Raw genomic sequence first — 22,351 nt, forward strand, 5'->3', positions numbered from 1 at the left:
TTCGGGAGTGACAATCCCTTCCACACTGGGAGCAAGTGCAGTCTGTCCCTGGTCTGTCTCCCTGGCTATGGGCCTTATCATTAAACAGAAGGTTGTTAAGAGATGCAGGCCTGTAGTTATGTTTGACCAAGCCACAGACTGCCAGCTAATCGAAGGGATTGACATTGCAAACCTATGTTGCCTCCTGTGCCTGAATAAAGCTCTAAGTGTTGAAAATGTACAGTCTATGGTTGCACATAAGGCTAACTCCCAATGTTGTATTCCTAACATTTATTTAGAAGAGAAATTTGTCAGAATTCATAATTATGTAACTTTAGAGAGCCATTTAGCCATTTATAATAAGAACATAAGAACATAAGAACAGCCCCACTGGATCAGGCCATAGGCCCATCTAGTCCAGCTTCCTGTATCTCACAGCGGCCCACCAAATGTCCCAGGGAGCACACCAGATAACAAGAGACCTCATCCTGGTGCCCTCCCCTGCATCTGGCATTCTGACATAACCCATTTCTAAAATCAGGAGGTTGCGCATACACATCATGGCTTGTACCCCATAATGGATTTTTCCTCCAGAAACTCGTCCAATCCCCTTCTAAAGGCGTCTAGGGTAGACGCCATCACCACATCCTGTGGCAAGGAGTTCCACAGACCGACCACACGCTGAGTAAAGAAATATTTTCTTTTGTCTGTCCTAACCCGCCCAACACTCAATTTTAGTGGATGTCCCCTGGTTCTGGTATTATGTGAGAGTGTAAAGAGCATTTCCCTATCCACTCTGTCCATCCCCTGCATAATTTTGTATGTCTCAATCATGTCCCCCCTCAAGCGTCTCTTTTCTAGGCTGAAGAGGCCCAAACGCCGTAGCCTTTCCTCATAAGGAAGGTGCCCCAGCCCCGCAATCATCCTAGTCGCTCTCTTTTGCACCTTTTCCATTTCCACTATGTCTTTTTTGAGATGCGGCGACCAGAACTGGACACAATACTCCAGGTGTGGCCTTACCATAGATTTGTACAATGGCATTATAATACTAGCCGTTTTGTTCTCAATACCCTTCCTAATGATCCCAAGCATAGAATTGGCCTTCTTCACTGCCGCCACACATTGGGTCGACACTTTCATCGACCTGTCCACCACCACCCCAAGATCTCTCTCCTGATCTGTCACAGACAGCTCAGAACCCATCAGCCTATATCTAAAGTTTTGATTTTTTGCCCCAATGTGCATGACTTTACACTTACTGACATTGAAGCGCACCTTCCATTTTGCTGCCCATTCTGCCCGTCTGGAGAGATCCTTCTGGAGCTCCTCACAATCACTTCTGATCTTTACCACTCGGAAAAGTTTGGTGTCGTCTGCAAACTTAGCCACTTCACTGCTCAACCCTGTCTCCAGGTCATTTATGAAGAGGTTGAAAAGCACCGGTCCCAGGACAGATCCTTGGGGCACACCACTTTTCACCTCTCTCCATTGTGAAAATTGCCCATTGACACCCACTCTCTGCTTCCTGGCCTCCAACCAGTTCTCAATCCATGAGAGGATCTGTCCTCTAATTCCCTGACTGTGGAGTTTTTTCAGTAGCCTTTGGTGAGGGACCGTGTCAAACGCCTTCTGAAAGTCCAGATATATAATGTCCACGGGTTCTCCCGCATCCACATGCCTGTTGACCTTTTCAAAGAATTCTATAAGGTTGGTGAGGCAAGACTTACCCTTACAGAAGCCATGCTGACTCTCCCTCAGCAAGGCCTGTTCGTCTATGTGTTTTGAGATCCTATCTTTGATGAGGCATTCCACCATCTTACCCAGTATGGATGTTAGGCTGACCGGCCTATAGTTTCCCGGGTCCCCCCTCTTTCCCTTTTTAAAAATAGGCGTGACATTTGCTATCCTCCAATCTTCTAACTTTAGAAAGTTATTATATTATAGGTAGAGGCAGTCTAAAACGGTTTTATTTTTTCATGGATGTTGGTGGTATCCTTTAAAAAGGGAGGCTGAAAGCGGTGTTATGTTTTTATTCCAAATTAATATTTTAATCAATTTTAAAGCATTTTTATCAAGTGTAATCACTGTCATATAGGTGCTATATATGTGCTTTATGTTTGTGGCTGTCGTCAGACATAGCCACAGGAATAAAACAGACATGAAACACACACACACACAAAGAGCACAACTACATAGTCAACTACTTGAATTAAATTTACAGGAGCCATTTAAGATTTGCATGCTACTTGTATGAACAACTGCAATGAACCATTGCATTATGCTGCCAAACACAAACATATTAAAACATTACCAAATGACAACACTGAAAAAATAGCAGCTTGAAACAACAGAATTGAATGTAGCATTGAATTGCTATGGAAACAGACTGGTTTTAAAGTGCAGAAAAAACACACCAACATTGCAAGGAACCATTGAACATGTGCTTACTCATGAGTAAACATGATAATGTAGCTCATTTTTGCTTTCCATAGGGTTTGATCCATTTATCAGCTTGGAGGGAGGGACTTACTTTTCGAGTGTTTTGGGGGCCTGCGTTCATTGGATCGGGATCATTCTGGTAGTGTTGCATTCCGCTCAACCTGCCCTTTCCAATGGACCAAGGTATGGTGGCCTATCATGAGTAAATGCACACTGTGCTCAGTTTCACTTTCCATAGGGTTCCATGCACTTTCCTTGGCAGCTTCTGAGCATGCTCAGAAGACTCTACAACCAGTTAAAGCAACAGAGCTCCAAGGGAGTTCCGGGCTTAGAAACACAATGAGAAGCTCTTGGGATGATTCACAGATGCTCCGCAGCCACTTTAATAGGTATTATCTTGGTGTTGTTTTGTTAATTGAGTTAGCTGATACGTTTTATAAGCCCAATTTTGAGTTATAGCGGTGTTATTTCATTTTTACCATTTTAGACTGCCCCTAATTATAGGCAAATTTTTGGAACTTTCAACAGACAGTTGAAAGTTGGAATTTCAGTTCCAGTTGACAGTTGGAATTAAGAAACAGTACTACTGTATGACGAGTGAGTAACAAAATGTTCAGTAAGTATGGGCTTCATTCTGGAGGAAGGTTTTCCACAAAGCGTTTTAGGAAATATAGCTATTCTTTTATTGATTTTAGATGGGCTGAACTCCAGCACTCTGGATCTTGGCTGTAACCTCAAACTAATTTGTGTGTGTGTGTGTGTGTGTGTGTGTGTTAACGATTGCTGAGCTTCAAATGTATTCCATCTGCATCAGGAAAATAAGGGTTTGTGGAACTATATAATAATGAAAGAGGCTATAACAAGCTAGATCAGTGTGCACACGCACACACAGGAATTTCCCACACACACACACACACACACACACACACACACACACACACACACACACACACATATATATATATATATATATATATATATATATATATATATATATATATATATATATATATATGCGCACGCACACACAGGAATTTCCCACAGTCCTTCTTAAGCACTTCAGCTAGATATACAGGAGCCATTCCCCAAAGAGGAAAAGTACCCTTTTTTCTGGGTTCTGCACATCTTTCCCCAGAATAGTCTGTGCCACTGCTTTTGCAATTCCCTTTATCTTTTCTCTGTGGAGAGGTCAATGTGGGCTGAGGACACATGGATTGTGATAAGTAAATGCTTCAGGGAATTTTGTTTTTAAATATCTGCCCTTTGGCAGCTGCTCCTTGCACCAGCCATGCTGTCTACAGCTGCTCATTACATGGATTGCTCCCATCATAAGAAAAATTTCTGCACGTTGCTTACTGCCAACAGGAATGTCTAGTGACATAGAAACTCCCTGCATGAGCTTGATCCACTTGGTGAACTACCCTATGCATTATGGCCACTAATTGGAGTAGTCACTATGCAGTCACTACCTCTATCTGGTAGAGCCTGCTCAGAAAAGCCCAAGCAGTCATACCTTTAGGGTCGAATGTTCTCTGAACAACAAACTTTATGCTTTTGTTAATAGTAGAAGCTACTATTAGCTTCTGATATTTGCAACAAAAATGATCTTTATGTGTAGCCTTCAGAGCAACTTTAGAGTTTAAAACTGAAGTAATATTTAATGATAATGACATTGTAGTAATATCTATTGTTAAGTACCTCAAGCACTGGCCATTGTAAACTAATTAAATTAAAAACAAACTCCATCTGCTCTGAGCGTGGGAGGTTGGAGGCCAGATTGTGAAACCAGATCAGATAGAAACACCTGAATGTTGTGGTTCTTGAAAGAAAGAACCTTCTTTCATTTGTAAAAATCCCTACGGGGATTTAAATAAGCCTGCCTATGTAAACCGCCTTGAATAAAGTCTTGAATAAAGACCAAGAAAGGCGGTATATAAATACCTGTATTATTATTATTATTATCTAAGAAGGTTAAGACCATTCGGAAAGAAGATTAGAGATAAAAGGTTTGGAAGAAGAGAGACACTTTTTAAGATGATGTTTAAATAAAGATGTGCAGCTATCGGGAGATAGTGAGTTTGAACAAAAGGGTGCATCAAGTTACAAGTGACAGAGACCTGAAATAGAAGATTGAGGGCCCAATCCTATCCGATTTTCCAGTGCCGGTGTAGCTGTGCCAATGGGGCATGCACTGCATCCTGTGGTGGGGAGACAGCCACAGAGGCCTCCTCAAGGTATGGGAACATTTGTCCCCTTACCTCAGGGCTGCATTGCAGCTGCACCGCTGCTGGAAAGCTGGATAGTATTGGCCCCTTAGGCAAGAGGACATCATCAACCAAGATAATGAAAAAGCAACTAAAGAGAGAGAAGAGAATATAGCTAATAAGGAGCCAAAGAATAAAGAAATTTTAAAACAAAAAGTTGTGGCTTACATTATATCCAGTATAGAAATGGAAGTCAGAGAAGGGTTGTAACAAAGAGAAATACTGACAAGATACCGAGGAAAACAATAACCAGTCAGCAGGATGGAGGAGAAAGGATGAAGCTGAGAGAAAAGCAAACAAAAGAGAACTACAGGAGTAATTAAGTAATGAGAATGGAAAAAAATGCATTTCAGAGGAGGAGATAAAAAGAATGTCACTTCCAGTTTATCTCAAAAATAGGAAGTAATTTTTTAGGCCACTAGAGGCCTCAGAAGGCCTCCTTGGTCCTCATAAGGTCTTGGAAAGGCCTGAAAAAAAAAGGGCAGCAGGGAGAGGTGTTGTGGCACCACCTCCCCCCCGCAGGTGATGCCACAGGGCATTTGCCCCCTGGGCCCCCTCCCAAGTGCGCCAGTGCCCTGAGGAACTCAGGTTGAAACTGGAGAAGAAGAATTGCTGGTTAATAGGTATGGAAAGAAAATGTTGAAATAGATAAGAATTAAACTAAGAAAGCAGGTTTTCACCAAAACCCAAAGAATGTGCAGAGAAGAGAGAGAATGACCAATGGTATCAAAAGCCGAAGACCAGAGAAGTAAAAGATGAACAGAAAGGTGACTGTAAGAAAATGAGAAGAGCCTGCCTCGATTGAACAAGGTCCATCTAGTCCAGTATCCTGTTTCCCACATTTGCTAGCCAGGTGCCTCTAAGAAGCCAACTAGAGAGCATGAAGGCAAGAGCCCTCTTCTGCTACTGTAATTTAGCAAGTGAGAATTAACTGTGTGACTAAGATCAGATTCAGCAGAGTGACGAGAATGGCAACCAGATCAGAAGGATCTACTATGAATGCAAGAAAACATTCAGAAAGGGTGAGAGAGTAATAGTATAGTAGAGGAGGAAAAGGGGTCAAGAGAAGGTTTCTTCAGAATTGGAAAGACAAATAGACATTTGATAAAAAGGGAAAATATCAGAAATGAATGTTAAACATGTGGAACAGGAATGGAAGAAAAATAGACAGAGAGCTTAATAAAGTGGATGGAAGAGGTTGAGTCACACAAGTAGTTCGTTTTTGTGAAATACAGAGAAAGAATGAGAGCGTTATCAAGGTATAGGAATAAATGAAGAAAATGATGTTGAAGACAAGCACTGACTAGGATAGACGTGTGAGTTCCACCACAGGTGTCCCTGCAGGAAAAACAATTGTACCTAACTTGTGCCACCAAATTTGTGAAAAATGGTTGGTTGGTGGTGAATCCAAACAATATTAGCTATGGTTTATGGAGCTCTTCCATCAGGAAGAACTGACATTTGTGGCCGGATACTGTCCTGGGCCAGCACCAGTCTCCTGTGTGCTACCCAGGAGACTGCTGTTGCAAATATATTATAAGGCATGTCATAATGACCAGAAGGATGTAAGCGCCAGCAGGAACACCAGCGCAGGTGGGTGCTGGGCCTCTGCGTCCATCGGAAGACCACCAGGAGCCATCAGTGGTGAGTTCCCTGCCAAGAAGCGGGGAGGCGTTCAGGAGTGGGAGCAGGGTGGAGGGAAGGCAGAGTGAGGGTGAAACTGGGTGGGGGGAATACAGGGAGGAGGGTAGTTCCTGGGAGAAGGCAGGGGAGAAGGTGGGGACGGCGAAGGAGGCTGCCGTCAAATCCTATCCCCTCCTGCACTTCAGTGCCCTACATTTGTCTACTCGGATGTGTGCCAGTGATTGAGCTGATCCAGATTTGAGCAGACCTATTGTGTCTGCTGGGGCTCAACATGGGGTAAGGGAACACATGTTGCCTTACCTCGAATAGATCTCCAGCAGCTTCCCTGGCCCCGTGGGATACAGCAGTGGCAGTTTCTGCACCACTGTGCAGGCAGCACCATTAGGATTAGGGTGCAATCCTAACCCCTTATGTCAGTGCTTTCCAGCACTAGTACAGCAGTGGCAATGGGATGTGTGCAGCATCCTGCAGTTGGGTGGCACTCACGGAGGCCTCCTCAAAGTCAGGGAATGTTTGTTCCCTTACCTCAGAGCTGCATTGCCCTTATGTCGGTGCTGGAAGGCACTGACATAAGAGGTTAGGATTGCACCCTTAGACTGTTAACGTGGTGGGACATGTCAGGGCTTAGTTGAGCTGATCTTCCTTCTCCCAAACGGATTGATTTTTCAGCACTCTGGTTGTTTTTCAAATCCATTTCTTGAACTCCACCTGATTTTTATAAGACATTGTGGTTTGGGGTCCCAGTTAAGTGGGTAATTGCCCCTTTCATTGTGTTGTGTTGCAAGTGGCTTGTGCCAGGAGCATATGTGCAGAAGAAGTCTTTCAGGTGTCAAGTTTGCCTCTGCCTTTTAAAATTATGATCCATGCTGTGTTTGTCCTCAGTTCGCAAGAACCTTGTGTACATGGGCAGGGCCAGTGTCAGAGCAGGGTGAAGCATCATTCCTCCTCATCGCAGCACAATTTCTGATGCTTATACCTTAGCAGAAACAAGGAAAAGGTCTGTGAAGCTATAATACTGCCTTGGTAGTCCATAGGCTTTGTAACCGAGGCAGGTTTAATAGAAGGTCCATTATTCTTGAATGCGTGTCTGAATTATTGCTGTTTTACCTGATTAGTCACTTGCCTTTGGTGAAGCTCGTGCAACAGGAGCTCATTTTCAGGACTTTTCAACCTTCCGAAAGTTGCCTTTTCTGTGGACTTGTAGCACTTAGATGGGGTGTTTTCAGACTTGAAACTGATCTGAATTGGAGCCATTTGCCACACTGCCATTTGCATTCAGAGGACTACAGCCTCACATCTACCACTACATGTATACTGAAAGGAGTGATTTTTTTCCTTTCCACTTTCCACTGTTGCTCACAAGAGTAAAAAGTTTCACATGAGTGAAAATTGTGGCTTAGGTTATGAAGAACTGGAAATCAATTATTGACTTTCTAGGTGAGAGAGAATAATGAGTTACAGCCCAATCCTGAGCTGCCTGGGGCGCCCAGCCTTGGTGGCACCGAGAACGGCTGCCGCGGGATCCTGTGCACCCTGGGCTACCGTGGGAGGCACCTCGGGAGAAGGAGATTTTCATCCCCTTCCCCTGGCTAAGGTAAGCAGCCCCCCAGTGGGCCTACTCACTTTACCACCGACCAAAAGGTCGACGGTAAGATAAAGGCGCTCATGTAGGGTGCGGAGCCCACCACGAGTGCCTTGGATCCTGCAGAGCAGAGCTCCGTGGACCACCTCCCTCTCACCCCCAGGCATGCCTCCATTCCGCCCCCCTCCCTGCATCACTGCTCCGTGTCACTCCTCCCCCCGCTCTCTCTCTGCCCCCTGCCAGCCTCCCCCCTCCCTGGAACGGCTCCTTCTCACCCCGTCCCCACACCCACTTACTGTGCTGCGGCTCGGCGGTCCGGGAGACTGCTGAGCCATGGAGGCTGGGCGACCACCCTGGGCTAGCCCAGCACCAGTCAGTGCTGGGCTAGTATGAGCGGGAGCCTGGCAGTGAGGCACGGCACAGAGCCATGCCGCCGAGCACAGGATTGGGCTCTTTGTGGATTTGAAGATTAGATTGGAAGAAATAAAGAACATTAATCTGATATAATAATCTGAAATGGAGCACTTATAATGAGTAGATAAGAAGGGGCTGTTGGAGATCTAACCTATATATGGGTGGAAATTTAAATTATTAAGATATAAGGCTGTAAGTAATTAGAGCATTCAGCTTCGCCTGTGCTACATTATTAGTATTCTTTGTATTTTTTATATCTTTTATGTATCTTTAATGTTTTTCCTTTTTCTCTTTTACTGTGTTTTCCCTTTTTTTATTACTATAAATGAATTTTTTTTTTAAACTGACTTAGGAAATGACCTTTAGTTATTCTGCAAAACCAAATCAATTCAGGAGGCTGTCCTGATTTGTTGTGGTTACATCTTAAAACACTTATACCTTAATAAAAATGTACTGGCTACTCAGTTGGCTCTGAACAGAGCTCCATGTTTTGCCCAAGTGACTTCAGGGGGTGGATTTCACATCTGTTCCATGTTTAGCAAAAAGCACATGTTTCCAGCTGTCATTTAACTGACCCAGAACAGGGAAGAGTCAGCTAGTGAGCAGATTCTGTGACATCTGAAACTAAACTAAGGAACACACTATAGAGATTTGTGGGACATTCTCAAGGCTGACCCATATGGGATTGTTTCCTACTGGAATAGGATACCAAGTTCAGAATACACATGCTTTTTGTCTAATGTGATGTCTGCATCACATATATTGTTTGGCATCTCTAAAGTATAATCAGTTCTCTCTATGAACTATTTGCTTCCTGCGGATATGCCTGTCCATGGGGAGTAGGATTGCGACCTACCTCTCAGTATTTGTGAGGTGTTCTTGGCTATCCACAGTCTCTGTACCGTCCGCAGCCATCCTAAAGCAATCTGCTGCATCAGGAAGCCAGCAGAGACCTTTGGCAAGGCAGCAGAGACCTTCAAAATGGTGCCTGTGACTAGAGCAGAGCCCTTCAAAATGGCCATGGGAAGCTTCAGAATGTCAGCGGATAGCTATTTCAAAGCGCTCTGTGCTAGTTGAAAGTGCCATTTTGAAGGTCTCTGCTGCCTTCTGAAGTCTCCGCTGCCTTGCTGAGGGTGTCCATTGCTGGCAAGTAATCTACCCCAACCTCATTGAACCCATAGGTTCAATGATTCCCTAGCTGCAAATTTGGTATCCACTGGTTTTCCAGGAATCTAACCCCCACAGATTCCGAGAACTTACTGTACATCTGAGTTCCAGTCAGGAATGAATCAGGTCCCTCTCTTTTAAAGGAACAAGCACCCCCATGTGCATTTCTTCTCTAATGCAGCATGTGTGTCTTGTGCGCTCCTTCCCAACCTCTAAAATGGGTAGGTATTGAGAATTGTAATGGTAATATTAATCAGCATTTGTATAGCACATGAGTGTGGAAAGCACTTCATGGATTGAATCTTGGAGTTTTGCAGAGTGCTCCAGCAGCACTAGAAGCTTCTTCCATTCTTGGAAGAAGTATTTCACTCACGCAAGGGGTCTTGCATGAACAGAAAGGTACCTTTGTGTGAGCAGCATGCTCTTTCTGGGAATGGAAGGAGCTTTTGATGGAGCAGTGTGCTGCAAAATGGTAGGATACAAACCAAAATATATTATTTTGATGTAAATCTTACAAAAAGTAATTATTATTATTCCCATATTGCAGCTGACAAGCTGAGTGACTTGCTATCTGGTGAGTTAACTCAGAGGCAAACCAGGAAGGTTCTGATTAGACTGAAATCCTATACACACTTTCCTGGGAATAAGTCCCACTGAATGCACCGAGACTTGCTTCTGGATAGACATGTATAGGATTGCAGTTGGTCTCTATGTTATACAAGTTCTCATGTGCATCTGTGTTGCCCTGAGAGTTTTACAGGAATATCATAGTAAACATCCTCTGCCACCAGCCTCACCTCTGAATCCTTTAAGTGATGGGGGGGGGTGTCTTTCCTTTTAACTATTTTTAACTAAGGATCACATGGGTGGAAGAGATTGAGAATACATTGTGGGAGACAGGAGTAAGAGAGAGCGGTGCTTCCTTTTCCCCTAGTGCCAAATTATTTGCATATCTCTATTGAAATCATTTTTTAAACTGATTAATAACCAGTCCCTGTTCAGCAGAGATATGATTCTTATAGGTTGTTTAGTGCAGATGCCATGCTGTAAAAGTCATGTAGATAGCATCTAAACTTGATTTATAGGACAATACTGTTTCTCTTCCATGGAACATGAGCACTTATTTCCTTTTCCTGGCTTCATGTGGAAGGTGCTTGACAACCAGCAGGGTAATTGACAGTGAAGCAGGAGTTTGGGGGGGGGGGGTGCAGAAAGCCAGCTTCTCCTATAATTGGAGCAGGGTGAAGTCATCAGCAGGAATTCTAAGGTGCTGTCTTGGAAACTTGTTTTCAAAGAACCTGAGCCAAGAAGAAGCATTAAGCTCATTAAGAAGCAAATAGAGAAATTGCCTAGGGGGCCTGTGAGAATATCTTGGCCCTTGTCTTTCCCAAGAGCTGCTTGAGGGCTACTACAGGAAGGTCACATCTTACATGAGGGTTATGTTCTGTTGTCAGCACAGAAGGGGAAAATAGCATATAGCCAAAACAACCTTAAATCTGAAAGATGCATACTGCCTCTTTAAAAACTAAAAATCACACAGTGAGAAACTTGTAGGAACTGAGGAAACAACAGATTTATTCTCCCATCTCATGCTCACTCCAGGGCACACACTTGGTGAGTGGAATTGTGGGGCACTATTGAAACTGCTATTTTTCTTTTTGTTCTTGTTGTTGCCGAAAAGCACTTAGATTTGAATTCACACATGTATAACATACATATGATGTCACCTGGCTGTATAGAGCTCATTATATTAAGGCTGCAATTGTATGCAGATTTACCCGACGATAAGTCCTGGCGACCACAACGGGTACAACAATCGGCTGAGTACAACCAAGGGAAATATTTGTGCACCTTTGTGAGAGGATTGGGTGGTCATTCAACTGGAGGGGATGTATCTTCTCTTGGTAAAGGAAGATCACAGACTGTTCAGCCTGTTGCATCAGTTGCTTTTCAGTGGTTCTCCTTACATGTGAGGTGCAGAAATACATACAACCTGACACTTTTATTTAGATTAGTGTTCTTTACAGCAGAAGGGAAGAATTGCTGTAGTCACGTTTTCCGAGCACTTGCTGTGAGACTCATCCAAGAATTATTTTGGCACCTTCTCCAAATGTTTCCTCCAGTCGCCAGTGAATGGACCAGATGGGACAGTCAGGCAGCAGCACGTGGTGACTTTTCTGGTGCAAGTGACATGCACAGCAAAAATGAGGTTTATAATGCAGAGTGGGAAGCCCCAATAATTTGTTGTGGCTCACACTTATAATGAGTTACATTTCTATGGTCTGAGAGCAGAATTTATCCCTCTGGGTTTAGAGATCAGAGTTCAGGTTTATGTGCTGCAAATGAGTTCTTTCTGTAGCTCAGATACTGATTATTATTATTTTTTTTTTAAAGAGAAAGGGTGCAATCCAGCCCTTCACTTGGGGACTTGTGCCAGCTCAGGAGGGTCACAAGTGCTATAAAGCACGTTTGCACCTCCTCGGGAGGAAGGAGCACATTTGCATCTCCTGCCGAGGCTGATGCAAGCTTCTGCTCCAGCGTCCTCTGTGAGTCTTGCATTTGCTCGGCTGGGCCAACACAAGGCTCTGTGGTGGGCGGTAGGGAGGCGGTCCTGGGTGGGGGGAGGGCATTGGGCATCTCCAGGGGCAGGCAGGTGGGGAGTGGGAGGTGGGACTGGGATCCGGCAGTTATACCGTATCCCAACCCCTGTTCCCGGGGAGAATGAAGTGGCTTCAAGCCACTCTGCTCTCCTCGGACTTGTGCTATCTGAGGAGCCAAAGTCACCTTACCCAGGGGTAAGGGGAAAAGTTGCCCCTTGCCTCTGGCTGAGCTGCCTTGGGCCCCTATTCTGCGCTGGATACAGCACAAGCCTCTTGACTTACCTGTTGCAGCGGAGGATAGGATTGCGCCCAAAGCCTCCTAATGTTCTGTATGTGACAATTTTAAGATCAGGCTTTGCAACCCTCCTTTTAATTGCTGAAGAAAGTGCTAGAGTCTTGATTAAATTTTTAAAGATGTATATAAGGTACAAATTCAATTCTTCTGTGATTTTTTGCAATAAATGACCACACTAAAACCACACATGAGTTTTTGTTTAAAATGCTTTTATCCTGCCTTTTTGTTGCAAAACCTACTTTTGCAACAGTAAGGCAGGATATAAAGTATTTTGAATACTTAGTAGTAACTATAAAGTTGGACTTTGATTCATCAGTGGCGTAGCTAAGGTGGGGCTGGGTGGTATATGGCCTCCTGTGGTGAAGTGGCAGTTTTCCACCATTTCCATGAGGTGGGTAACAGCGCTTATCTGAGTTGCGTGGCTCATTGGCCCTCCTGCCCACCCTCGGTTCTGTATGGATCAAAATGGAGCAGTTTTTAGAGGCGAGGGCCACACATGCACTGGGAAGGGACATGACAGTGTGGACGCAGTGGGGGAGTGCCACACTGCTCTGTGACATCACCCAGCTGTGGGAACCACTGGGTGTGGCAACGCAACTGTGATCAGGAAGACCCATTTGTGGCCAACCTATTATGAGAGCAGGTGCAGGGTAACTGTTTTCACCCCTACACCAAATTGGGTACAAATCTCTTCAGAAATGGGGGAAAAACAGCAGTTTAAAATTTTACTGGACTCCCAAAGGACCCCAAAATATTTGCAACTTTTAAAAATTATGTATAACTATTGTTTTTGTGTTTGTGAAATACTTTGGGGGGAAAAAATTAAGTATATCCTTTTGTAATTTTGAAGAAAATTTATCAAGCACTTTTTGAATAATTAGTTTTTTTAAAAAAAAACTCATTGTTTTCATTGGTTGGTTATTCTGAAATTTATAATGTACATTTGTAATGAAATGCATGTCCATTTGAGGGCTTGACAATGTTTAGATCCCTATTTACCTCAACAAACATTGCTGCTTCCTGCTGAGGAGAGAGAGAAGCCTGTGTTAAAACCGATCATAGAAGCAACTGTGCTTGTCCAGTCATCCTGAAATTTGTTACCAATTATCTAGAGGTCTCCCAAAAGGTGGTCTTGATCTGCAGAGAAATGAGATGCAGCAGTCTGAAACCTGACCACAAAACAAAACCACTTTTCCAATCTTCCTGAAATGTGGTTCAGAACAAGTAGAGGTCCAGTCCCCCCACCTCCCAAACTTTGGTGCAGATTCATTGTGAAATTACTGAGATCCAGGACTTTCAATTATTCCCAGCAGAAGGTTTATTTCATTGCTTCATTGGGAATCACATGATGGGCTCATTCCTTTGCAGTGGAACCTGCAGAAGGTAGAAAGACAGCCAGAGGCAGGGAGGACGTAACATTATAGATGGATGTGTGCCTGGATTGTTTAATTGTAATTTGGCCGATCGGGGTCTTTGACACAGTTCGTCCAATTCACAAGGCTGATGTAACAATTGCAGAAATTGGGGGGGTCCCCCTAAATAGCACTTTAGAGCAGTGATTTTCAACCTTTTTCATCTCACGGCACACTGACAAGTTACTAAAATGGTCAAGGCACACCATCAGTTTTTTGACAATTGACAAGGCACACCATGCTGTTGGTGGGGGGCTCATATCCCCCAATGGCCCTACTAATAAATGATCTTCCCCCAAACTCCCGTGACAGACCTGCAGACCATTCGCAGCACACCAGTATGCCACGGCACAGTGGTTGAAAATGGCTGCTTTAGAGGGATAGTGGAGATGGTGACTTGGTTGTTCCATGCCAGTTTTCAGGAGGCTTGAATGAAGGGTTCAGATTTTGTCACTGATGGAATATTCCGAACTTATAATGGTGGAATGCTGTTTTTCTGCTTTTCAAACCACTTGCTTACAGAGTCTTCCTTTCTGTGCAGAGCCTCCTTGACCACAGCAGCTACTTGATTCACATCAGTGGGGGTACATGTGTGCAAAGAAACATAACTGTAGAACTCTCTATTCCTTTTATGTGAATGGCACAGTCAGCATTGCAAGATTTCCAGATGTTGTGTATGCTCCAGCATGCATCAAATCTGAGTACTTCTTTAATGTATAATCAAGAACCTAAATCAAGAAAATATTTTTGGGTGTTGTTTGATACATATTTGAGAATACTGTTTGCCCAAAATTGCTCAGCTTCTAAACTGAGTTGCAAAGCAAATGACACTTTTGTTTTTCCTCAATGTCTTTGCAGCAGCTGTAAACTTCCTACGATCTCTGCTAGAGCCAGATCCTGCAAAGAGGCCAAATATCCAACAAGCTTTAGCAAATCGCTGGCTTAATGAGAATGGCAAAACACTGAATAATGTCACATATCCAAACAGGTAATGTACAAAATGCAGGGTACACTGGATTAATCCGTTCTGCTGCCACTGGATAAAGTTCCAGTTAATAAAGTTAACTGGATAAAGTTTCAATGAAGTAATCAGAAGAGCTCAAATGAAAAAGGATTTCTTGAGCAGAGGGTGGGCAGGAGGTCTGGTCTAGAGGGTGGAGCCTCCGTTTGCCTGAAGATAACATCCATAGGTCGCCAGTTTGAGGCCACTGGCACCGTGAATGGTGAGACCTTGAAGCAGCTGACAAGCTGAGCCGAGTTATTCCACCTGCTCTTTGGTGTGAGCGAAGAAGCGTCTTGGCTGCTCTCCATGTGAGAGATGAAGGAGCTGCTTGTCAGCTTGTGTGGGAGGAAATCAGAGGCCAGAATGTGATACCAGATCAAAAAGATCCATCTGAAATGTTGTGGTTCTTGAAAGATAGAACCTTTCTTTGATTGTAAAAATTCCTACGGGGATTTAGAACAGCCTGCCCATGTAAACCGCCTTGAATAAAGTCTGAGGAGAAATCTGATGACCAAGAAAGGCGGTATATAAATACATGTATTATTATTCCCTTCTCTCTGCAAGAAAAGATAGTAGCATTTCACTCCAATCATAAAAATTCACCATAGACACTAATGAGAGGCAAGCTCCCCTCAACTCAGTTCTGAACTGGTTGGTGTTTACAAACTTTCTCATATAATTCTCAGAAAAGACTAACAGCCCAGTCCTGAGCTGCCTCCTCCTCAGGAGAAGGGGACTTTTGTCCCCTTCCCCCAGGTAAAGTGAGTAGCTCCACCAGTCCCACCTCCCTCCCATCCTGCTCCCTCCCCCGGCACACCTCCTCCCTGCCCTCCCCCCACCTTCCCCCGGCTCCGGAATGCCTCCTCCCCACCTCCCGCCACACCTCCACCTACCTCTCCGCTGCTTGGCGGTCCACGCAAGTGCTAAGTGGCAGAGCACCAGTGCTTCACCAGTGCTAGCCCAGCACCAGCCACCGCTGGACTAGCACGGGTGGAGCACTGGCGCTGAGTTCCGTAAACATGCCTTGCACACTCCATAGGGTTGGCCTCTAATTTGTTTTCTCCCGGTTGATAATAATGGTACATGTGTTCTGATGGTGCTGTGCACATATGCTTTATTGTATCACTCCTAAGGATTGTATTTCCCATAGCAGCTGGGAAATCAACCACCATCATCCTTCCTAAACAAAAATACCTAGCAAAATTGAAGGTGTTGGATCTGAGTGGGGAAAGCAACCACATAAAACACAATTGTTCTTAAACCAAGAGAAGTTACTAAACAGAATTCTGATTGTGCAGGTGGCCTGATCGTATTGTTCACAATAGTCAACGAGAGCTTCATCATAAGTGAGGGTTCCATGTTAATATTCTAAAGCAGCTGACGTTTCATAGTTGACTTTTTCAATGAGAATTTTATTGAGAGAAAGGAGCTGACATAAAAATACTTTTTTACTCTTTTCATAATATATCCAAGCACTATGAGGTAGACAAATTCATATTTTGAAACAAGTAATAGCATCACTAAGAGACCAGTTCTATCCTCTGCCCCAAGCCAGACCATGCAGCACCACTGAATGAGCAGCAATGCTTTCTGTGGGCTGGGGAGGTACTAGTCAACCCAGGAGAAGAGAGTAAGAAACCACAGGCCACCTGGTCTCCAGTGGGTCTCCTCAGACCTACACCAGCTCTTTGCTAGACTGGGAAGGGGGTATATCATCTCACCGTATGCAGCCACTGTCAAGATCCTCCTCAGCCCAGTCCCAATGCGCCCTGCTGGTGACCCACCTGCTCTGGCAGAGGTTCAGGGGCGCACCATTGCACAGTGTGTACCAACTACTATGCTGTCAGTAGCAAGCCACCCACTATGAGAGCGGTTCTTGTGATGGCAGGACTGGCATTATGCTGGCAGATTACGAGATCCACCATAGTAAGGTCCAGATAGGATTCTGCTGTAATAAGGACAGGTCAGATGAGAGAATTACGAGGATCTCGTATTTAGATCCTGAACCTTTTTGAAGGGCCAGTGCCAGAAAAGAATAATAATACTTAGCATTTATATACAGCTATGTGTCACTTAATGACAGGGATATGTTCTCCGAACCCCGTCGTTAAGCAGTGTTGCTGTTATGCGATCCCAATACAGTACTATATTAAGTATAGGGGGAGTCATTTTTTGTTACTGTAACTAACCTTGCAGCATCAGAGACTTTCAGAATGGCTTCAGAGTCCTATAAAATGGCTGCTGAAAGCTTCAGGGAGCTTTAGAATTGCCCTGCAAGGCATTCTGGGGTGGTTTTGCTAATTAGCTAATGAGATAGACTAGCTCTAAGAAAATGTAAAGTGGCCACAAACAGCTTCAGGAGGGCTGCGAAATGCCCGCAGAAAGCGGCAGAATAGCATGTTAGCTTCTTTCTAGCAGCTAATAAGGAACTTTCCAGCTACAATAATGTTATATTTGTAGTGTTATGTAACAGTAATGTTATAGGACCCCTGTCGTATATGCAGTTGGTCATTGTGTGGAAGGTTGTTAAGCGACACACATCTGTATTATATATTTTGTATGTTCGAAGTGCTCAGGATTGTCCTGTCCATTTTAGAGGCAGGCTGCCTCTGATTGTCAGATGCAGGGGTGGGCACCAGGACGCAGGTTGTGTCTCTTGTGTGCTCCCTGAGGCATTTGGTGGGCCACTGTACAGGAAGCTAGACTAGATGGGCCTTTGGCCTGATCCAGCGGGGCTCTTCTTATGTTCTTCTGAAGTCAGCTGAGGCGGTTCTCTCAGGTGGCAGACAGGAGGTGCCCATCTACTTCCACTGCTCCTCTTTCTGCTCCCTGGATCCAGAAAGGAAAAGGGGGACAGAGTAGCAGAGGATGTGTGCAGACACACATTCTCCTTTTCCTTTCTGAATCCAGGGAGCAGGAGGAGGAACAGCTCCTGCTGCCAGGTAAAGTGGAGTGGGGGGGCCATTTGGTGCACCACTGGAGGTACCAGGAGGTCTTCAAGTACTTCATTATCACAGTGATAATCAGATTATGACTTGTTGGTACTGTTATTGGAGTCACACTAGAAATGGAGAGCTGAGCAAACAGTAAATTGACTAAGGCAACCTGGTACATATGTGACCAGAAACTTCTTGGTCACACTCTTACCCACAGTGTTACGCTAATGCACAGTTCTTGTTCTCAGAAATTTCCTCAGCAGTATGGACCAAGAAGGACAGCTTATTTAGTGTTTAGTGTGCTGGAGCTGCCCTCAGGGATGCTGGGATAAGTTCCTGGATCAACCTCATGTCTCTGATGAAACCTTAGGCAAGTCACGTTGCTTTCTCTGTGCCTTTGTCCCTGCCCTGTTGTGCGGGGGATGATATTTCCCAACCTCAGAAAGGGTTTTGTGAGGATAAAAACCTTCAATAATTGTAAGGTGCTAGTTACTATGGTAATGAGGATTGTGTAACACATGGATAGATATTAATACAGCAGAGGAGGCTGGTACCTTTCTAAGCCTCTAGCTGAGATTTTAAATGATGGCTGTAAACATTATTGTGATTATAGGGAAACTTGTGGTTGGCAGCTTCTCGCCAACAAAAGTGGTGAGTAAATGAACCACAGGAGAAAAATGACTGCTTTGGTAGGTGTGACAGAGGATGAAGTAAATCATTGTCAAAGCAAACCCTCCAAATATGTAACAATAAAATGTGATGGTCCACACTTGATTTTCAGTCCCTTCCCACATGGACTTGCTGTCCGTGTAGGAACATAAGAAGCTGGTACAGAGTTGGACCATTTGTCTCAGGATTGTCTGCACTGACTGGCAGCAGCTCTCCAGGGTTTCAGGCAAGGGCAAGAGATAGGAGAGGATGGTTTGTAGGCAATACAGTCCTGAGAGATCTCAGGCTAGATAAGTTGACATAAATGGAGTTACACCATAAGTTACACCAGTGGAGCACACAGAAGCCTGAAGATAAAGCAAAACAGACTACAGACGTGCCCCAGTATCCCTGGGGGTTCTGTTCTAAGTGAAACCATGGATACCAGGGAATACCACCCCCACTCTCTGGTTTGGAAGGTTTTCTGAGCCCATTTCCCTGGGCCTCCTAATGCCTTATAAGGCATTGAAAAGTCACTTTCAGGTTTTTTTTTAAAAAACCAAGAAGTCACCTTTTTTGCTCTTGGGGTCAGTCTGAGCCTGACGGGTCTTGGGTGGATGTGCACAGCCTCTGCTGGGCTCAGAAGACCCTCCAGAGGCAGGGTGTGTGCATGGGCCACCCTGGAATGGCTGCAGTTTTTCAGGTTTTCAGACAAGGGTCTCTTCCATCCCAGCCTAGAGATGCCTGGGATTGAACTTGGGACATTCTGCATGCTTAGGATGCATTCCACAACAGAGCTACATGAGCAGACCATGTGACTCAGCGTGTGGTTGGTCTGTGGAACTCCTTGCCACAGGATGTGGTGACGGTGTCTGGCCTGGATGCCTTTTAAAAGGCAGTATTGGAGAAGTTTCTGGAGGAAAAATCCATTACGGGTTACAAGCCATGATGTGTATGCGCAACCTCCTGATTTTAGAAATGGGCTATGTCAGATGCAAGGGAGGGCACCAGGATGCAGGTCTTTTGTTATCTGGTGTGCTCCCTGGGGCATTTGGTGGGCTGCTGTGAGATACAGGAAGCTGGACTAGATGGGCCTATGGCCTGATCCAGTGGGGCTGTTCTTATGTTGTTATGACTCAAATTGCAGCTTTTGTAGCAAATTAAGCTGATCAAGAAAATCAAATCAAATCAAAACCATTCAAGGACAGGTTCCCAAGACAATGTAGCATTCTACTTCCACAGACCTTAATATATTGTACTTAAGAATATGTTAGTGTTTAGTGTTAGTGTTAGAAAATGTTTATTGGCCTTGCTGGTATTCTAAAGCAGTGGAGTTCCAGCAGAAAAATATGGGAGGAGAAGAAAGAGTTACAGAAATACTTTTCCCCAAAATAATTCCTAGTGGCTTTTTATAAGCTTGCTATCTTTTTCTCAAGACAAATAACTGCTGACATTTTACTGGAATGCCTCAAGAAACAATTGTCTGTATTTTTACTATCCAGACACTTCAGTCATGCACACAAAAAGAGTTGCAATGTCCATAGACATTTTAGGAACCGTCATAATATTCAAAAAAATGGCAATAGTAAGGATCTGCTTGTTGAGATGAACACACCTGAGATAATCCAGTCAAAGTCAAGCAGTTTTTAAATTTCATTGATTTCAATGAGAGATTTAACAGATGCTTGGTTCCCTCCTGTTGCATTACTTATCTCATATGCAGAAGCACTTTGTGTCAAAGATACTGGGTGTAATGCTGTGTAAATTATCCTGAAAAGAAGAACTGAAGTCTTTCAACAGCGATAAGGGTATTAATCGACTTGAAAATGTCTTCACTGAGTACTGATGGTAAAACTATAGTGTTTTCAAAGGCTATATTTGCACTGTTTTAGAAGTTGTTTTCCGCTACTCTCAACATGATTCACAAAGGTTACAGTCTAGCAGGGAAGTTGTTTATTTACAAACATGCACCCACCCAAATAGAAACTGGTTCATGTTTTTGTGTGGACTATGTATATATACTGCTGTAACAAAGTGTAAAATTAAGTTGCCAGCATTATTCTGTGTACCAATAACTTCTGACTTTCTCTTTTGATCATGATGAAGTCTTTGTCAAGTCATCAATTTGGTTGTATCTGCCTGTTTTTCATTATACAGTGGTCTTTAAGATTAATTTAACAAGTTTGTGGTGGCACTTTCTTTTTTTTAGTGGTAAGTTCAGCAGTGTTTTATCTGGAAATAGCAAAAAAAAACTTGTTCCCATTTTTTTTAAATGTAGGATTCACCTGGAAGACATCAGCCAAAGTGTGCTGCTCTACATGACTGAAAAACTTGGCTATAAGAACAGCGATGTCATCAATACTGTTCTCTCTAACAGAGCTTGTCACACTCTTGCCATCTACGTCCTCCTTAATAAGAAGCTGGAGCGCTATTTGGCAGGCAGAGTAAGTATGGCTTTAATTATAATCACCCAAGTGAAATAGAAGGTGGGATTGGATCTAAGTACAAGAAAAGCCATTTTCTGATGTTCAGTTCCACTCCCCCAATATTCCTTCATTTTCTAGTATGACAGAGCCCAAGATAGGACTGTGGCTGGCTTAGTTCTTTTGGCTAGTATGGTGTTCTGTGGAACAAAGTAAATAGGCTGCAATTTGGGGCACCATATATCTTTTTCCCATGTTTGAAGAAGTACAAATAAAAGCTCAATTTAAACCTTAAATCTGAATGTTTCTTCTACAGAAATGTCATTGCAAAACTAGATCAGTTCACAAACCTTTGACATGTCAGGGACTGGATTATTGTGCATGCAGCACAGTCCTGATTATTCAGAAGTAAATCCCACTGTATTCAGTGGGTCTTATTCTCAACTAAGTGCCCAATCCTGAGCTGCCTGATGTGCAGGATTGCAGTGGTGCTGAAAATGACTGCCAGTGCATCCGGAGCACTCCAGGCATCCGTCACCTCCTCCTTGGGAGAAGGGGACTTCTGTCCCCTTCCCCCAGGTAAACTGAGTAGCCCCACAGTGGAGCTAGTCGATTCTACAACGACCCGAAGGTCGGCGTAGAATGAAGAGCCTCCAGGTCGGGTGGCCAGCCCAACACAGAGGCTCTGGATCTGATGGAGCAAAACTCCACCAGTCCTGCCTCCCTCCCGCTCCCTCCCCAGCACACCTCCTCACCACCCTTCCTCTGTCTCCCCCTGCCCTGGAACGCCTCCTCCCCGCCTCTCCCCACGTCCCCACCTACCTCTCTGCTGCTCAGAGAACCACACAACCGCTGAGCAGCAGAGCTCCGGTGCTCTACTGGCACTAGCCCAGCACCAGCCAGTGCTGGGCTAGCACCAGCGGAGCACCAGCACTATGGCCCGCAAACTTGCCTTATGGCACGTTTGCACCAGCGGTGAGCTGGTACACGCTGAGTAGGTTTGAGCCCTCAATGTGTACAGGTTTGCAACCTTAGTACCACGACATGGACACAGATTGCTTGGTGCACCTGTATTGGGCTGAGTGTGGCAGGTCAATTTAGCATGGTCACTTTAGCTTGCTAAAAGTCTGTGCTCATGGTGAATTACTTGGTTGGTGATCATTTCCCCGGAGTAACTCAGTTCTTCCATTTTGGTCTGAAAGTGTCAGATTAAAGACACAAGGTTTGTACTGTCAGGCATGACAAGCTTTTGAAGCACAAAATCTTTATTCTTTTCCTGTTTTATGGGAAAGTTCCATAAACAATGAAGAACACTTTCCTCTGTTCTCCCCACTTTTCTTTTGGAAGTTTGAACTCTTAGTGGTGATACCTTAAAACTAGATAAAGATTCTCTGGAAAGAACTGTGCATCAGAGGGGCAGCCCAAAGCGATGCAGTGATGCCAATGTATCGCCAGCTGTATTCCATGGGCCTCCAGAGGTCTCCTTGGGTTAAGGGAACATTTGGTATTGCTGATGCAAGTTCGTGTGGACCATGAAGGCAGACT

The 22,351-nt window shown here is 44.3% G+C and overlaps 1 protein-coding gene across 1 annotated transcript in view; it reads left to right on the forward strand.

Moving 5' to 3' along the window:
* The window catches only part of HUNK (hormonally up-regulated Neu-associated kinase), an 80,272-nt gene that overhangs the window by 44,019 nt on the left and 13,902 nt on the right, over positions 1-22,351 (forward strand). The window contains exons 6-7 of the mRNA XM_066621631.1: positions 14,655-14,784; positions 20,662-20,827. Of these exons, the coding sequence (XP_066477728.1) occupies positions 14,655-14,784; positions 20,662-20,827 (296 nt within the window). The remainder of the gene's footprint in view (positions 1-14,654; positions 14,785-20,661; positions 20,828-22,351) is intronic.

This window comes from Tiliqua scincoides, chromosome 3 (assembly GCF_035046505.1).
Source record: "Tiliqua scincoides isolate rTilSci1 chromosome 3, rTilSci1.hap2, whole genome shotgun sequence".
Classification (NCBI taxonomy): Eukaryota; Metazoa; Chordata; class Lepidosauria; order Squamata; family Scincidae; genus Tiliqua; species Tiliqua scincoides.